The sequence below is a fragment of the Mixophyes fleayi genome, chromosome 4, assembly GCF_038048845.1.
Source record: "Mixophyes fleayi isolate aMixFle1 chromosome 4, aMixFle1.hap1, whole genome shotgun sequence".
NCBI lineage: Eukaryota > Metazoa > Chordata > Amphibia > Anura > Limnodynastidae > Mixophyes > Mixophyes fleayi.
Genome location: NC_134405.1, coordinates 9,342,949 through 9,361,557, shown reverse-complemented (window position 1 = coordinate 9,361,557; position 18,609 = coordinate 9,342,949). Strand labels below are relative to the sequence as shown.

The following is an 18,609-nucleotide window of genomic DNA, read 5'->3' as shown; positions in this document are numbered from 1 at the left end:
TTAAGATTGGGCACTAACTAAAGTGGAAATGACACGATGACCAGTGTGTGTCCCAACGCTCCTTTCACTTCCATGCATCAAGGGCAAAATACTGTAATAGAATGTTCTGATCAGAATACTTTTCTCCTCTCTCTTTTTGTATCATTTCTAGACAGATCAGGTAGTTTTGTTTTAATTAACCCTTTCACAACCACATGTCACACCTCCTTAGATAGGTCTTGTTGTGATGTTTAATATTATGCTTAAATGAAAATCTATATCCTTAAAAGATGTCAGGAGTTAGTGCTGGTCTGGGTCATACAGGGTTATGAATGTTTTGCTGCCATAGGAATAGACGGCTGCAGTGCTGTACAGTGACCACGATCATTAGACAGTAGCGGATCCTTTGTATCCATGTGCCGGGGATCCCAATAAATAGTGTTTGGCCGTACCCCATAGAGGGAATATTTATCTGCCTCTTTCATCAAACTGTCTTCATATCTATCACAATCCAGGAGGTGGTGTATATCGTCCAGACGTGTTAGAATAAATGTCACAACCAAGACCAAGATGGTTATGCTAAAAAAAAATATAGTCCGACGCTCTAAAACAAATAATATACAAATCACTATGTTTCAGCATATACATAAATAGGAGAAATTTTTACACATTGTAGCTATTTTGGGATAAGTTTACTTGCCAACGTCAAGTCATCTCCTGAGCTTATCCCAATATAGCTATAGTGTGCACAAAATTCTCCTATTTATGTACATACTGAAACATAGTGATTTGTATATTATTATTTTAGAGCGTGGACTATATTATCTTTTGTTTTCACATTCACAGTGGTCTTAATTGTTCTGGCTGCACGTCTTGGTGTCACTGATCTCTAACATGGTTCTGCTCTCTGTGGACAAAGCAGGGTGACCCCACTAGAGAGCTGAAACATACAATTGGTAACAAATACAATTTCTTTCATCTGCGTATAACCTCGAAATATACATACACTGTGCAGTAACGTAACATGGCGTACACACGTATGATTGTAGCTTCTGTTCATAAGGAACATAATACTGACTATTGTGTTATAAAGTTAGTTATATAGTTGACTCTGTGTAATTCAATGTTTATGTTTGTATATTGTCTACATAGTGGTTCCTGATAATACAGCCAGGTGTGAGCCATAGATAATGTGGGCTTATTGTTTAATCACTGGGACTTAATGACCTAACGAACAGACATCATGGCACCATATAGTTCACTTTGGAGAAGATTGCTACAGCAGGATATAAAGCTAATAAAAATAACACAGTACTAAGGATGGCCAAAACTTTAAATATTAAAACACCAACACAGTAAAAATAAAATAAATATACTCTTTATTATCAATTCAAATATAAATATATTCAGAACCACTTTATGCTGCTTGTAATGCCATAAAGAAATTTGGAGGATGATCACGTCTAGTAATACAGTGTTTATAGTTTTCTATTATCCAACGTTAAATTGCAGTAATGTGTAGATTAAGTTCCTTATACCAGGTTAGGGCTGAAGCCTCCTGCATGTGAAACTGAACAGTTGAAGTAAGCTGTCTGGCAGGGATCCCATGTAACCGTAAGCAGCGGTGGGCACGGGTCTCTTCTGTGGCCGACAGATAGGTGTAATTAGCGTCACCAATGTACTCACTGATAGCCGTCTCCATCTTGTGGAAAGGAGACAGCTCCAGCCTAGGAGTGAGCAGCAGAGAAGCTCCACCGTGGTTTATACTGTAACCGATGACAATAGTATAAATGTCCAATTCAGCCTGTGAATGACAATGAATTTCTTTGATCCTTTCTTGAGCTCCAACAATATGTCATAAAAATGTCCTGACCGGGTTCATCACCATCCAGGTAATGTCCACAGAGGGAATGTGGATTGTACACTGTCAGCAAACAACAGAGGACCAAGCTGCTTAGATTCCCTTTTAGTACTTGTTATTGAATCAAGAGCAGCTGTATGATCTGTGCACAAGATGCTGTTTTGTAAAAAAAAATTCACATACATAAAATGCTTAAATAAACAACAAGTAATGTTTCTGTAAGTCACTTTTATTCAAGTATCTGCTGAAGTATGTGATCTAGTCTATGAACGAATGCAAATGGAGTAATTTCAGAAGCATAACTTATTATTATTATTAGTAGTAGTAGTATTAGTATGATTATTATTAGGATAAAGGGGTGTCCCTTTGAGATATGTCCCAGATGTGCGTCCTTACAGTGCAATAAAGCAAATCTGTGTATTATGTCTTATTTTTATCAGTGAATCATATTGAAATCAGAGTTACTGCTGATACTTAGATCAGGTCTTTCTGCTCACACCCTCTGCATAGACAATAGGTGAATCCTAAAGAAAAGGTCCATTTGTTGACATAACAGAATGTCTGAAACTTTGAGGTCTAATTAGAAGATTTTACCTCATGCTGAGGTCTAATTAGAAATTTCCTTTGTATTCAGTGACCTTAGGAATGTTTATATCTCATTTACATGTCAGTGAGATTTACATGAGAGACCTGGAGACAAACAGTCTTAGAACCTTCTGGTCATCCTGGGAACTATTGAAGAGAGATGGGGAGGAATGACTATAAATAGGCAGTATCAGCCCAGTGTTATTGAGTTGGTGACTGGAGAGCTGGAAGGATGGAACAGTAAGAATGATCAGGAGGGAAAGAGATAGAAGGATAAATCTTCAGAATAAGGTAATTATATTATGAATAACAATATTACATGCATACATATATATTTGGAGATACTATGTTGTAGTTGTTGTATTGCTATAAATTGTTCTACCATAATCTTATAACCAAAATTTTGTTATATATATATTTATTATATATATTTTGTTATAATTTGTCTATATCTATGCATCTATATATATATATATATATATATATATATATATATAAAATCACACATTGAAAAGCACCAAAGTGCTACACTATGATATTAAATTTTTTTATGAGCACAACATAATTTTTCTGAAGAGATTCTTTAGCCAAATACTTCCAGAAGACAACAGATATCTCAGATAAGATTTATATCTAATTTCCTTTGGTATACGGATATTGATTAGAGCACATCACTGTTTATTTAAATGTGTTCAATACACAGTTTTGTGCTTTTTCTTGTGTGATACTTTGCAGATGTATTACTGGAACAGGTGTAGGTGTTTATCTCTGATATTGGGTAATCACATAGCGCCACAAATGTTGTTCTTATAACTATATATAGATATGCACTTAGTGGTCACTTTATTATGTACACATTACTAGTACTGGGCAGGGCCCCCTTTAGGTTGCTGCCGCATGATTTACTATTTATATATTTATATTACTCCAGAGAGCCTCATTTTTAGAATTTTTTTAGTGAACTTGGTGTGAATTTTACTCAGGTGAGCAACACCTACATCTAAATATGTAATCTGTTAATAATAGTAGGTCAGTGGCAAGTCTATTATCTCCTGTGTGGATATATCACAACTTTTTTGTCTTGTGTAAGTGTACAGATAGGACTTCACAGATTACTATTAAGTATGTATGTTTCTCTGTGAATGTACAGAAAAACAATTGTCAATGCCTGAGTCATAGTTGTTAGTGTATAAAAAAATGGTATTCATTATCCAATATAACACGGCTATTGTTAAACTAGTTTCATTATTGTAATGATTAGGCTGCTAAATTTTAACTTTCTTTTTGCTTACAGGTAAATTAATGAGCAGGATTCCCATTAATAACAGAAGACATCTTGGAAAGATCCTTGTTCTCTGAGCATCTGAGTGTACCAAAAAATACACCTACAAGTCAGATATACTACAGTAATCAATTCTTCTGTATAGCAGCTAACTTCACTTTTGAATAGGAGAACATTTCTGCAACTAATTTGTTGTAAAAAACATGATGAATCTAAAAGAAGAGAAGCCCTATCTGTGCTCTGAATGTGACAAAACATTTTCATGTAAATCAAAGCTTATTGTCCATCAGAGGTTTCACACAGGAGAGAAACCATTTAAATGCTCTGAATGTTCCAAGTGTTTCCCCCTAAAGTCAGATCTTGCAAAACATCACAGGATTCACACAGGAGAGAAACCATTTAAATGCACTGAATGTTCCAAGTGTTTCACCCAAAAGTCAGATCTTGTAAAACATCACTGGATTCACACTGGAGAGAAACCATTTAAATGCTCTGAATGTAACAAGTGTTTTACTAACAAGTCACATCTTCTTAGACATCAGAGGATTCACTCAGGAGAGAAACCATTTATATGCTCTGAATGTAGCAAGTGTTTTACCGATAATTCAAATCTTATTGCACATCAGAGGATTCACACAGGAGAGAAACCATTTAAATGCTCTGAATGTAGCAAGTGTTTTACAAATAGTTCATCTCTTGTTTTACATAAGAGGATTCACACAGGAGAGAAACCATTTATATGCTCTGAATGTAGCCAATGTTTTACAGAGAATTCAAGTCTTGTTGCACATCAGAGGAGTCACACTGGAGAGAAACCATTTAAATGCTCTCAATGTAGCAAATGTTTTACCAACAAGTCACATCTTCTTAGACATCAGAGGATTCACTCAGGAAAGAAACCATGTATATGCTCTGAGTGTAGCAAGTGTTTTACCGATAATTCAAATCTTATTGCACATCAGAGGATTCACACAGGAGAGAAACCATTTGAATGCTCTGAATGTAGCAAGTGTTTTACAAATAGTTCAGCTCTTGTTGTACATAAGAGGATTCACACAGGAGAGAAACCATTTATATGCTCTGAATGTAGCAAGTGTTTTACCGAAAATTCAAGTCTTGTTGCACATCAGAGGATTCACACAGGAGAGAAACCATTTAAATGCTCTGAATGTAGCAAGAGTTTTACCTAATTGGCAACTCTTAAAAACCATCAAAGGGTTCACACAGGAGGGAAGCTATTTTAATGCTCTGAATGTCGCAAGTGTTTTAGTGACAAGTCAGCTCTTGTTGCACATGAGAGGATTCACACAGGGGAGAAATATTTTAATACTTTGAATGTAGTAAGTGTATTACCCACAAGTCAGCTCTAATCCAAAATCAGGCAATTCACACAGAAAATAAACCATTTAAATGCTTTGAATGCAGCAATTGTTTAATTGAAAGGAGATCACTTGTCACTCACCAGAAGATACATGCATGAGAATTATCCTGAGAATCTGAATGTAGCATATGTATCATAAACAAGTTATCACTTTGTATCCCCATAATATCCATACAAGGGATGTGCAATCATATTTTTGAATGTGGCAAGTGTTTTATATAACATCAAGGCCATGTTAAATGTCTGAGAAGATTAGAGGGGTCTGACAAGTGGAATTGGGGGCATTTTCCCTCTGGGATGGTCCAACTGTTGTGAACTAGAGCTGCACTACAAAAACACACATTAACAATGGGGCAGCCCTTGCAGAGCTCCGTAATATATTGCTGTTCTGCTCATGTAGGTACAGAGACCAGTAGGATAACTAATGTCCATGAATGACATTGCAAAGTGAACTCAGGTGACATCTGATATATGATCATTATTAACAGCTGTTTCTAATAATTGTATACATAAATCTTTGAATCATGTTCCTCGTGGTGCTATCACCTGCTTTATAACAATGAAAAGGAGTTATTTATTGTGTAGTAAATCAATTTGATAGTTTTAAATGAGTTTCTGAGATATCTATCATTCTGGCATAATTTAGATGAATATCATTAATAATCTTTCTTTACCAATTCATTTATTATAATAAATTTACTTACATATGTTTGTTATATGTTATTTTTAACAATAAATACAATTGATATCAGAGTTATAACTGATACATAGAACTGGTCTTTCTGCTGACATTCTCTGTTTACACAATAGACAAATCCTAAACAAAAAAATCTATTTGTTGACATAACAAGATGTCAGAGCCTGTGCTGATCTAATTAGAAGATTTTACCAAGGTCTAATTAGCATTTTCCTTTGTATTCAGTGACCTTAGGAATGTTTATACTTCATTTACATGACAATGAGATTTACATGAGAGACCTGGAGACAAACAGTCTGAGAACCTTCTGGACATCCCGGGAACTATTGAAGAGAGATGGGGAGGAATGACTATAAATAGGCAGTATCAGCCCAGTGTTAGTGAGTTGGTGGCTGGAGAGCTGGAAGGATGGAACAGTAAGAATGATCAGGAGGGAAAGAGATAGAAGGAGAAATCTTCACAGTAAGGTAATTATATTATACATAAGAATATACTGATATATACACAAACATTTATAGATATTATGCTAAAGATATTTTATCACAATACATGAGGGTTTTGTTTCTGTCTTAAAAATGTTTACACAGTTAGTATTGCAATCTAACACCATTATAACTATTAGGGTACACTACAGTACATTGTATATTCTGTACATTAATTTATCTATTAGTGAATATTTTATTGAAAAACAAAGCTGTGTTACATGTGTTGCACTTTAAATATCCTGATAATACACTGTACATTATATGTATCCACTTTCTCCTATGGTTGCAGTGTAGTTAGATATTCATTAACCATTACAAATATTATTATATATTTGTAATATAATCAAAAGCATCATTCTAGATTTACAAATGTATGTGATATATACATAAGGACAGTAATAAATTAGATCTCCCACAATCATAAAAGCCAACTTTTGTTACACAATTACTTAAGATTAAGACCAAATTATTTTTATGAGTCAACCATTGATTACATAATTATAAGTATATTTTGGCAATGATATATTTTCTCTATCAGTACTGTGGTATCATATGTGTAATATATCTATATATTCTCTATCAGTACTGTGGTATCATGTGTGTAATATATATATATATATATATATATATATATATATATATATATATATATTCTCTATCAGTACTGTGGTATTGTGTGTATAATATATCTATATATTCTCTATCAGCCCTGTGATATCATGTGTGTAATATATCTATATATTCTCTATCAGTACTGTGGTATCATGTGTGTAATATATATATATATATATATATATATATATATATATATATTCTCTATCAGTACTGTGATATCATGTGTGTAATATATCTATATATTCTCTATCAGTACTGTGGTATCATGTGTGTAACATATCTATATATTCTCTATCAGTACTGTGGTATCATGTGTGTATTATATCTATATATTATCTATCAGTACTGTGGTATCATATGTGTAATATAACTATATATTCTCTATCAGTACTGTGGTATCTTGTAAAACATCACAGGATTCACACAGGAGAGAAACCATTTAAATGCTCTGAATGTAGCAAGTGTTTTAGAGATAATCAGTTTGTGTTAAACATCAGAGGATTCACACAGAAATAAAAACATTTAAATGTTCTGAATGTAGCAAGTGTTTTACCCAAAAATAAGATCTAGTAAAACATCACAGATTTCACACAGGGGAGAAACCATTTAAATGCTCTGAATGTAATAAATGTTTTGCTAATAATTCAAATCCTGATGCACATAGGAGATCTCACACAGAAGAGAAATCATTTATATGCTCTGAATGTAGCAAGTGTTTTACATAAAGGTCAGATCTTGCAAAACATCAGTAGATTCACACAGGAGTGAAGGTGAGAAACCATTTAAATGGTCTGAATGTAGCAAGTGTTTAATTGAGAGGAAAGCACTTGTCACCAGAGGATTTATACATGAAAGTGACCCTGAGGATCTGAATGTAGTATATGTATCATCATCATCGATTTATTTATATAGCGCCACTAATTCCAACACGTTATCTCTATGTATCAAATAATATCCAAACAGAGGATATATCATTTTTATATATAAAATGTGGCAAGTGTTTTATATAACATCAAGGCCATGTTAAGTGTCAGATAAGCCTAGAGTGGTTTAACAAGGGGACTTGGGGACATTTTCCCTCTGGGATGGTCTAAGTGTTAAGAAATAAGGCTGCAGTACACAATCACACAATGACAATAGGGCAGCCCTTGCAGAGCTCTGCATTATACTGCTGTCCTACTCATACATTACTTACATGATATAGATAAGAAGACAAAAATGTCTCACTTTAAAACTTTGCCGTCCACGGATAGTCAATATGGTGTAATTCCAGCATTTAGAGACACCACAGAGGTGCTGCAGAGACAAGCATAAGGGATTAGTCATTGTCCCTGAAATGTGCAGATGCAGAAAATGTTAAATATTGATAGATCATGTAAATAATGTTATATTGGTGAGAATAATCAATACTATGCAGTGACTGGAAATATCAAAGGCAATGAGACTGGACTGTACAGTCAGAGGTGACGTTCTCTGTAAATGGGTAACTAGTTTATTTGTACAACTGAGTTGTACAATGCTGAATATGGATACTTGACGTTTTTTCTGTTTCATGCATTTAAAATGAAAATATACCCTGAGTCCTTTGTACTGGACACTGTATATGTTACATTATTTCTTGTTAAAATTGTAATTTTGGGAATTATCCTTTAACCTGAGAATTTGTTTAATTCTTCTAGCTTTTTACTATGCCAAAGTATGTGCATCCAATTCTGTATTTCCTGCCTTCTATTTCTTTCTAATTTTAAGTATATTTTTACTATTACAGTATGTCACAGTCTAATAACCATGTTACCAATAAGCATTGTGACTGTTGTCATATTAAATTACATTTAATAACATTCTAAGATTTTCTTTATTTTAGTGAATTAAGTATTATATCTTAAATGATGTTCCCCACTCGCCAATAAAATATCTCCCAGTCTAATAACCATTTACCAATAAGCACTGTGACTAATTGTTGTCATAATAAATTACATTTAGTAACATTCTGGCTTTGTTCCTAGAATCATTTATGTCTCAAACAGTCTTTCTGTTTATAACGCTATATTTTTGCAATTAATGTTTCAGTGATGGTAAATTTGGATAAATTGTGTTTTGATTGTATTTTGGTATGTTTGTGAGTAGCTGAAGGCTTCTTAAGAGTGTTAGCTCTGGTACCAATCCCTGGTGCTGGTAACAGTCTTGTTTTTTAAAAGTGAGTGTGAGATAGATGTTTGTAGTTTACTTATCTATAGATAGAGAGAAGAGGCATCCGCACCACAGACAAAATTCTGCACCACCTAGTGTATTATGTATATAATCTATTTTTGAGTATTACATGCACCTATATATACAGTTTAATGTGTGGACTGATAACTCATCTCACATATATTTAATCTTCTCTAACTAAGAGCTGCTCCCCAGAATTTTTTTGGCCATGATGCATAAAGAAAAAGGGGAAAAAGATGCTAATCAGGGCACTGTTTAACAGACTAAGATTGAAAAAAACATTTTGCTTAATTTATTTCATTAAAAACATTTCATATCCTATGTGCTGGCCAATTAATAAGGTTTGAAAGTGAAATATTAAATTATAATATGAGTTAGTGAAAAGTGATTGGTGCTTAGTATACTAAATAAAATTGGTAAAAATACATCTGATTAGATCCTCGTCAATTTATTTTGTTAACCTGTTATTATATTTCTTCAAATTAATCTAACAATGTGATTCCACTTGAAATTAATTGTAGCAAAGTCTATAGAAGTTACTGCAGCACATAAATTATACTCCTGACACAGAGAGTCTGGACATAAGTCACAGGTGCCGGCATGATTATCAGTATCAGCGGACGGAGCTGGTGTCTGACCTGCAGTCAGTCTTTGCTGAAACACTGTTATCTTATGTAGCAGTGCGGAAAGTAACATCTTAGCTTCTGAATCTTACAAAGTTCATGGAGCATTTTGCTTTATCCACTGACACCCGGGGCAGCTGTCACATGTAGCCGATGGTTATGACAGATGAAGAGCAGAGATCTGAAGGTAATTGGGTATAGTGTGTACACCTGAATCGGCTGCTGATCGGTACTTCAGTCGTTTATACAATCGTTAGAGACAACTAATTGGTCTAAAGTTTTTGTAGTGTTTACCCATCTTAAGGGTGTTATCATTCTGGCATAATTTAGATAAATATTATTAATAATCTGCCTTTACAAATCAGTTTATGTATATTTATATACTATTTGAACTAGTGATACATTTGGACACCATTTACCTGCAACATATTATGTTGTATAACTTTATATAACTTTGTTAAATATTTGTATATTGTTCCCCTAACCATCACTTATCATTGCTGAGGACAACACATTCAGATCATCTCTCTCTTTAGTAATTGCAGCGCTTGAGCAATATCTTTTTTACATTACTATATTTTGTTATAGTTCATTTTTAAGAATGAACAATATTAAAATGAGTTACTGCAGATATCTAAAACAGGTCACTCTGCTGACACTCTCTGCCTAGACAATAGGTGAATACTTAACAATAGGTCCATTTGTTGACATAACAGGATGTCAGAGACTGCGAAGATCTAATTAGAATGCAAGATCCTGCCAAGGTCTAATTAGAATTTTCCCATGTAGCAAGTGGCCTTAGGAATGTTTATACCTCATTTACATGTCAATGGGATTTACATGAGAGACCTGTAGACAAACAGTCTGAGAACCTTCTGATCATCCCGGGAACTATTGAAGAGAGATGGGGAGGAATGACTATAAATAGGCAGTATCAGCCCAGTGTTAGTGAGTTGGTGGCTGGAGAGCTGGAAGGATGGAACAGTAAGAATGATCAGGAGGGAAAGAGATAGAAGGAGAAATCTTCAGAGTAAGATAATTATATTATAAATAAGAATATACTGATATACACACAAACATTTATAGGTATTATGTTATAGATATTTTATTGTACACATGGGATGTGTTTTTGTATTAACAATGTTTATATAGTTATTATTGCAATCTAACAGCATTATACACAAATATTAGGGGATACTATGTTGTAGATATTGTATTGTTATAAATGTGTTTTACCGTAAACTTATAAGCAAAATTTTGTTGTACAATTAAGATCAAAGTCCAAATACTTTCATGAGCAAACAATTGTATACATGATACTGAATTTAGTGTGGCAATATTTCTATCTTTAACAATATATTTATATATGTGTGTGCGTATATATAATCACACTTTAAAAAGCACCAATCTTAGAGCTACACTATGATATTCCTTACATTTTTTTTATGAGCACAACATAACTTTTCCTAAGAGATTCAATAGCCAAATACTTGCAGAGGAGAACAGATATGTCAGATAAGATTTATATCTAATTTCCTTTGGTGCACGGATATTTTTTAGAGCACATCACTGTTTATTTAAATTTGTTTGCTATTCTTGCACTGTTTTGTGCTTTTTCTTGTGTGATTCTTTGAAGATATATACCTGGAACAGGTGTCAAGGAAAGAGCAGCCTATTGTATAGTGTTTATTTATTTGATATTTATTTGTTTATCACTAATATTGGGTAATCACTTAGTGTCACAAAATTTGTTCTTGTGAGTATATGTAGATATGCACTTAGTGGTCACTTTATTATATACACCTTACTAGTACTGGACAGGACCACCCTATAAGTTGCTGCCACATGATCTACTAAATATATATTTAAATTACTCCAGAGTGCTTAATTTTTATCACTTTTTTTTCTTTCTTGTACTTGTTGTGAATTTTACTCACGTGAGCAACACCTACATCTAAATATGTACACTGTTAATAATAGTAAGTCAGTGGCAAGTCTATTATCTCCTTTGTGGATATATCACAACTTTCTTGTCTTGTGTGAGTGTACAGATAGGACTTCACAGTTTTCTATTAAGTATGTATGTTTCTGTCTCAATGTACACAAAAATTAACACAATGGTCAATGTCCGAGTCATAGTTGTTAGAGTATAAAAAAAAATTGTATTCCATGTCCAATATAACATGACTATTGTTAAACTAGTTTCATTAATATAATGATTAGGCTGCTAAATTTTAGCTTTCTTTTTGCTTACAGGTGAATTAATGAGCAGGATTCCCATTAATAACAGAAGACATCTTGGAAAGGTCCTTGTTCTCTGAGCATCTGAGTGTACCAAAAAAACTCACCTACAAGTCATATATACTAGAGTGATCAATTCTTCTGTATAGCAGTTAACTTCACTTCTGAATAGGAGAACCTTTCTACAACTAATTTGTTGTAAAACACATGATGAATCTAAAAGAAGAGAAGCCCTATCTGTGCTCTGAATGTGACAAAACATTTTCATGTAAATCAAACCTTATTGTTCATCAGAGGATTCACACAGGAGAGAAACCATTTAAATGTTCTGAATGTAGCAAGTGTTTTACCCACATGTCAACTCTTGTTGAACATCAGAGGACTCACACAGGAGAGAAGCCATTTAAATGCTTTGAATGTAGCAAGTGTTTTAGCCACAGAGGAAGTCTTGTACGACATCAGATGATTCACAATGGAGAGAAACCATTTAAATGTTCTGAATGTAGCAAGTGTTTTACCCAGAAATCAAGCCTGGATAAACATCAGAGGATTCACACAGGAGAGAAACCATTTAAATGCCCTGAATGTAGCAAATGTTTTACCCTGAAAACAAATCTTGTAAAACATCAGATGATTCACACAGGGCAGAAGCCATTTAAATGCTTTGAATGTAGCAAGTGTTTTAGCCACAGAGGAAGTCTTGTACGACATCAGATGATTCACAATGGAGAGAAACCATTTAAATGTTCTGAATGTAGCAAGTGTTTTACCCAGAAATCAAGCCTGGATAAACATCAGAGGATTCACACAGGAGAGAAACCATTTAAATGCCCTGAATGTAGCAAATGTTTTACCCTGAAAACAAATCTTGTAAAACATCAGATGATTCACACAGGGCAGAAGCCATTTAAATGCTTTGAATGTAGCAAGTGTTTTATCCAGCAATCGCATCTTGTTAGACATCAGAGGATTCACAGAGGATATAAACCATAAAAGACTAGAGCTGTCTGATTATTGGACTTGGGGACATCTTTCCACCTGGCATGTTACTCCTGATATGAACTAAAGCTCTATATAACTAAATCTAGATAATAATGACGTGTCAACCCTTGTTAATCTCTGTAATATACGGCTGTTCTGCTCATGCAAGTGCTGGGAGCTGAGTCTCAGCAGCTCTTCTCAGTACTATTGATCTATTGATCTATGTTATAGCCTCTACATTCTTTCCCTCATACTTTTCTATTGCTGCCTTATCTCCCTCTGTTTTAACAATTATGTACTCAGAAAGAATTATTTGGCAAATGTTGAATGTAAAATACTGGCTGCTGTATCCTATAACAACCAATCAGATCATCACATTTGCTGGTTTTATGACACTGGACTGTTAATAGTTGATTTTTGGTTGCTATGGGTTACAGCACATCCTAGTTCTTCACACCATGTTATTAAATAATTCCCGGAAGGACATATTGTTTCCCAGGGTACCATCAAAAGTATTTTTTTATACTCTATAGTGATTGTCATCAGACAGCACTGACCTGTATATAGACTGAAGGACCATGTTCACACAATATCTGTAATTACCATTTATGTTACTTGCAGCTGTTTCTATCACACTGATGTTTAATAAAATCTGACATTGATAAATGTGGAGATTCTGTTTTTGATTGTGGAACTATTATCTATATTCAGTAGTATTGAGCACTGTACACTCTTCTACATTATAGATGATGTAACCAGGGGTGATAATTAGGTGATCATCCATGCTGACAGTATGACAACCAATAATGAAAACACAGCAAAGAACACATTAGTAACATACAGCAAATGTATTGGCTATCTGTTTTTTTGCCTAAACTGAAATATAAACACTGGGTCGGATTCATCATGGAACATAAATGCCGATTTTTTGCGTATAAACCGCTAACTTAATCTGCACATGCCCAGAACTGGACCATTCACAACTAAACGCAGCAATGTACAAAGAACATTTACTATAGGTTACGATTTCTTGGAGGGAACGGGGCAGGGAATGAGTGTGCTCCTTATTTTATTATTATTTTTACAGTAAGTGCCAAACACGTGTCAAGCTTTGGGAATCTCTCAGGTACTTGATTTTCAGCTGCATCTCTTGCTCCAGCTACAGGACTAGTTTTAGTCCTGATTACTAGTGATGACAGTCTCGTATGCATGATATAACATGTGTTTGTAATCAGGAGGAACTGTAAAAGTGTATTTTATGATTAGTAGACATTAAAAACATCCTAATAAATGAATTTCATTTGGGGAAAAAAAAAAAAATACACTTTTTAATTTTTTTTTTATCATTAATGCCTATATTATTAGCAGGTGACATTAATTGAATAGGTCTTTCAGATCGGGTAATTGTTGCACTCGAGAGTCTGCAGAGCCGATTACTGGGAACTTTAAATTAAAGCGCACATTGCTTTCAGTTTGCATGACTTGATGAATCAGGCACATAATCATACTGACAATCAGCAATTGCTGAGTAAAAGAAAACATACCTAGTATTCCCTGCTAGCTGCTGTCTTTCCTTGTCTCCGGTCATCCAGAGCGACAACAACTCACTGTGTAAAGGTGGCTAATGAAGTAAACTTAACACACATTTATCCATTATATATATATATATATATATACATATCCATCAGCTCTAATACCCTCAGACCACCTCCAGGGCATCGCATAAAATTACTGCCCTACTTGAGCTGCATTATTTGCATAAAAAAATAATAATTATTCTGTACCCACCACTCCCATATAGCAATGCCCATCATGGACAACCTTCCCATAAATCGTTCCAATTTTATGGACACGTTATGAGGGATTTTCTTATCGTTTCATTTCATTAACGTCCCACAACATTACTGAATGTGGTTGGATTAATCACTGCTTCTAATTTGATCTTTAGCTCTCGAAATTGAAGCCTCCATCACAGACTTATTTCATTTTAATACTTCTGACGACATTCCTCATCTTCATCATCATTGTTTATATATAGTTCACCACAGATACCATAGTGCTGGACAATCAGCTTACAAATATGACGTTCATCTTACAGATATGAGAAATGTGAATATAATAAACTTTTTAACATATACATAAATACATTTAAGTATAACAACATGTACATGGATACTCATGAGCTGGCATATGGCTAGTATGGATACAAGTATGAGTTCCATGTGTGAGAGTGAACAAACAGCAGAAGACTTTGCCATATCAAAGTCATGTGAGATTGACATACATGAGGTTTAGGGAATAAAGGACTCCTCCTATGATAGCTTACATTCTAGAGAGAGGGAGTAATGAGAGACAGTTGATGCAGGTAGGACATGAGTGAATGAGGTCGACAGAGGAAATAGTTGGAGTGGACATGATGGTCTAGGAGGGAGTGTGGTAGGCAAGCTTGCAGAGATGAGTTTTGAAAGGAATTCCATTGGTTGGAAGCAGATTGGAAGAAGTCTTAGAGATGGGAGTGGAAAAAGGTTTAAAGAGCGAGAGAGAGTGGAAGGTCAGAAGTAGAGCACTGTGGTTGAGCTGAGGTCTATCTCTTGATGTGGTCAGAGATGTTTGGAGGGGAAGAGTTTATCATGACAATCGGTTCTTACCACCAGGGATACTCTGAGAAGTACACAAAGCTACATTTGAGGTCTCTCACAAGGACAGCATCAATGCCCTAGAACAATTTCAACCTTAAAAATGTCAAATTTAGGGAACCAAATTAGATCACTGCTCATCCAGTCCTTCTCATGACCTATTTTTAACAGACGTTAACCTTAAAAATACACAGTAGCACTTCTATGATAAAGCAGTCCAAGCTTACTCCTTGTGAGTCAACAAGCTTAGATAAAAGAACGTTGTAGAAACTTGGATTCATCAAATTCCAACGAGGCATATTTACTGATCTCATAAAATAATCTTTGAATTTTGAGACTTTTATTCGTCGCTGTACAATTTACCTGTAATATGGATATTAGTAGTCACCTTGGCTTTATGTGTCTTATATAAAAGTATTATACTTCCACTGTGACACAATCCTCCAGCTGCACCCTCTAGTGGTCACTCACATTTATGTCATAATGACACTCTTCACATTATATGAGGGTTGTCAGCTACTTTTGGTTGCTTTCATATGCTTCACTTATGGGTTCTTTGCTCTGTTAGATTTGCCATTTATGCCCTTTCATGGCCACTCTGTTTCTAAAATTATTATTATCCTTTATTTATGAGGCACCACAGGGGTTCTGTAGTGTTGCTACATTTGGACTATGTTTGGGTGAGGGGGATAGAAAAGCAAATTTTTTGGAAACACAAATATGATGGTGCTGGCAGCAAAATACTGCAAGGCAGTGCTCTTGGGTAAGCTATTACTTTTTTAGCTCTCCCTCTGTGTAGTACATGATGTTTTCATTGCAAACCATATAAAAATCAATATATATAACATGTTCACCAACATTGCACATAAAAACATCTAACACCATTGTTTATCCCCCCAAACAGACTACACGCACCTGCTTGTTCTTCAGGGGCACAATCCCTCACAGAAGGTGGAGGAGTAGACGTTGGATTCGGAGCGGAGTTTCTTACAGGCGAATCTAGATGTATTAGAAAAAGCATAAAAAGCATAAAAAAGTATTTTGCAGCGACAATCATTTGAAATATATACAGTATATTTGAAAAATGTTTTTGGAAAAAACAAATAAATTTTTATAAAAAGTCACGTGTACTTGCATAACTGTTAGAGGACAAATTGCAAATAACTCACCAGCTGGTTGGCCAAATGAAGGTGCATCTGTATCCTGCACATTGACCCCCTCTACAATTTCCCGGGGCATATATCTCCCACAGCTTCTCCTCATATGTAGTGTATTCCACACAAAGTGGGGGATCCACCACCTGCTCGTCTTGCTGCCTTCCTTTCCTCAGCCATTTTTTCCTTAAGGCTCCTCTTTATATCTGAAAATCTTTTGCGGCAGTGAGCCACTGACCGTTTTAATGGCCCCACCGCGTTCACGGCCTCACATATTTAACCCCATAATTGATGACGCCACCTGAGCGGAGTACGGGTTGCCAGGTTCCCTAAAATTATTTTGTAGCAGGGAACAATATTGTGCACTAACACAATTCTCGTCATGACAAAATCTCACATTCCTCCCTGACTTCGTCTTCCTGCATTGTCCTGTCTCCTCTAACCCTCTCTCACCTTCCTCTGTCCCCTCCATCTCCATCTCCCTCTCCTCTCCCTCTGCCCCCCTCTTATCACTGGCCATAATGTCCAGTAAGACACAAAAAGGTGACCGTGATCATTAGACAGTAGCGGATACTTTGTATCCATGTGCAGGAGATTCCAATAAATAGTGCTGGCTGTACCCCATAGAGGGAATATTGATCTGCCTCCTTCATCATGTTATCTCTAAATTTATCACCGTGAGGTGAAGTATATTGGCCAGAGGTGGTAAAGTCTATAATAAATGCTACCACCAAGATGGCTATGCTCTCTGTGGAGGAAGCAGGGTGACCCCACTAGTAAACTACAAAAAACAAATTCTTCACACCCCCTTTCTTCTGTATAACCGCAAAATATTCATACACTGTGCAGTAGTGTAACAACTTGGTGTAAGAACGCAGGATTATACAAATTTGTTTATAAGGAACATAATACATGGGATATTGTGTGGTAAAAGTTAGTTATCTGCGTAATTCAATGTTTATATTTTCATATTATCTACCAAGGGGTTTCTGAAAATGCAGCCAGGTGTGAGCCATAGATAATATGAGCTTATTGTTTAATGACTGGCACATAACAAGCATTCCAGCTTATGTGGGTTGGGAGGCAGTTTGATTATGTTCTCAGTGAGCCCTATTGTGTAGGGACAGATAGGACAAGCAGAGCCCCAAATCAGCCCAGAGCACCATCATAGCACCATATAGATCACTATGGGGTAAATTACTACAGCAGGGTATACATCTAGGGTGTATACTGAGAGTGTGCTACTTCATTGGAAGGATGAGCAGGAATTCAGGTTCTGTCAGTCTGTTCTTTCCATCATCGTTTTAGCCCATGGTGTTAGTCAGTATGCCAGGCTGTGAGACACAGAACTGTTCCCTATTTCGACAGAGGACAATTGACTTGGTTGTTACCACGAATCACTGTCACAGACTGTCTGGTTGCTAAATCCACAGTAATCAGTAATACAGACATTTAGCGGGTATTTCCCGGAGCCTTCTGTAAGCTTTGGGTTTATTTACTTCCTGGAATCTGGAACTATTCACTGTATTGTGTGAGTTTTAAAATAAAAATCAACTTCTTTCCCCCTTTTGGAGTTGTGCCCCAGTGATTAGAGAACCCACTGGTGGAAACCATCCCTGGTATCTTTACACTCTCCTGAGAGATGTTTTCAGATGAAGGACACATTAAATTCATGTGCTCCCTCATGTTTGTGGTTCTCCCAGGGAAAATAGATGTGAGGGGGGAGGAGAGTGTGATGTGAATATAATATACAAGTGGTGCTAATATGTAAATCTACTGTATGTTATTAAGGATATTAGTTGTCATCTTGGATTTATATGTCTTGTATAAAAGTATCCTGCTTTCAGCATTGTGCCCTTATATTGTTGTGGACACCTT

The 18,609-nt window shown here is 35.4% G+C and overlaps 2 protein-coding genes across 2 annotated transcripts; both read left to right on the top strand.

The window, feature by feature from the left end:
* The first annotated feature begins 3,910 nt into the window (after positions 1 to 3,910).
* LOC142149651 (uncharacterized) lies at positions 3,911 to 4,897 on the top strand. Its single transcript, XM_075204968.1, has one exon. It carries the CDS (start codon positions 3,911 to 3,913, stop codon positions 4,895 to 4,897), a length of 987 nt encoding a protein of 328 aa, XP_075061069.1.
* A 539-nt stretch (positions 4,898 to 5,436) lies between these two features.
* Positions 5,437 to 12,953, top strand: LOC142149650 (uncharacterized). Its single transcript, XM_075204967.1, is given in 3 exon segments — positions 5,437 to 5,500; positions 7,450 to 7,655; positions 12,192 to 12,953. Coding segments are annotated over 3 exon segments (1,032 nt in total).
* The last annotated feature ends 5,656 nt before the right edge of the window (positions 12,954 to 18,609 follow it).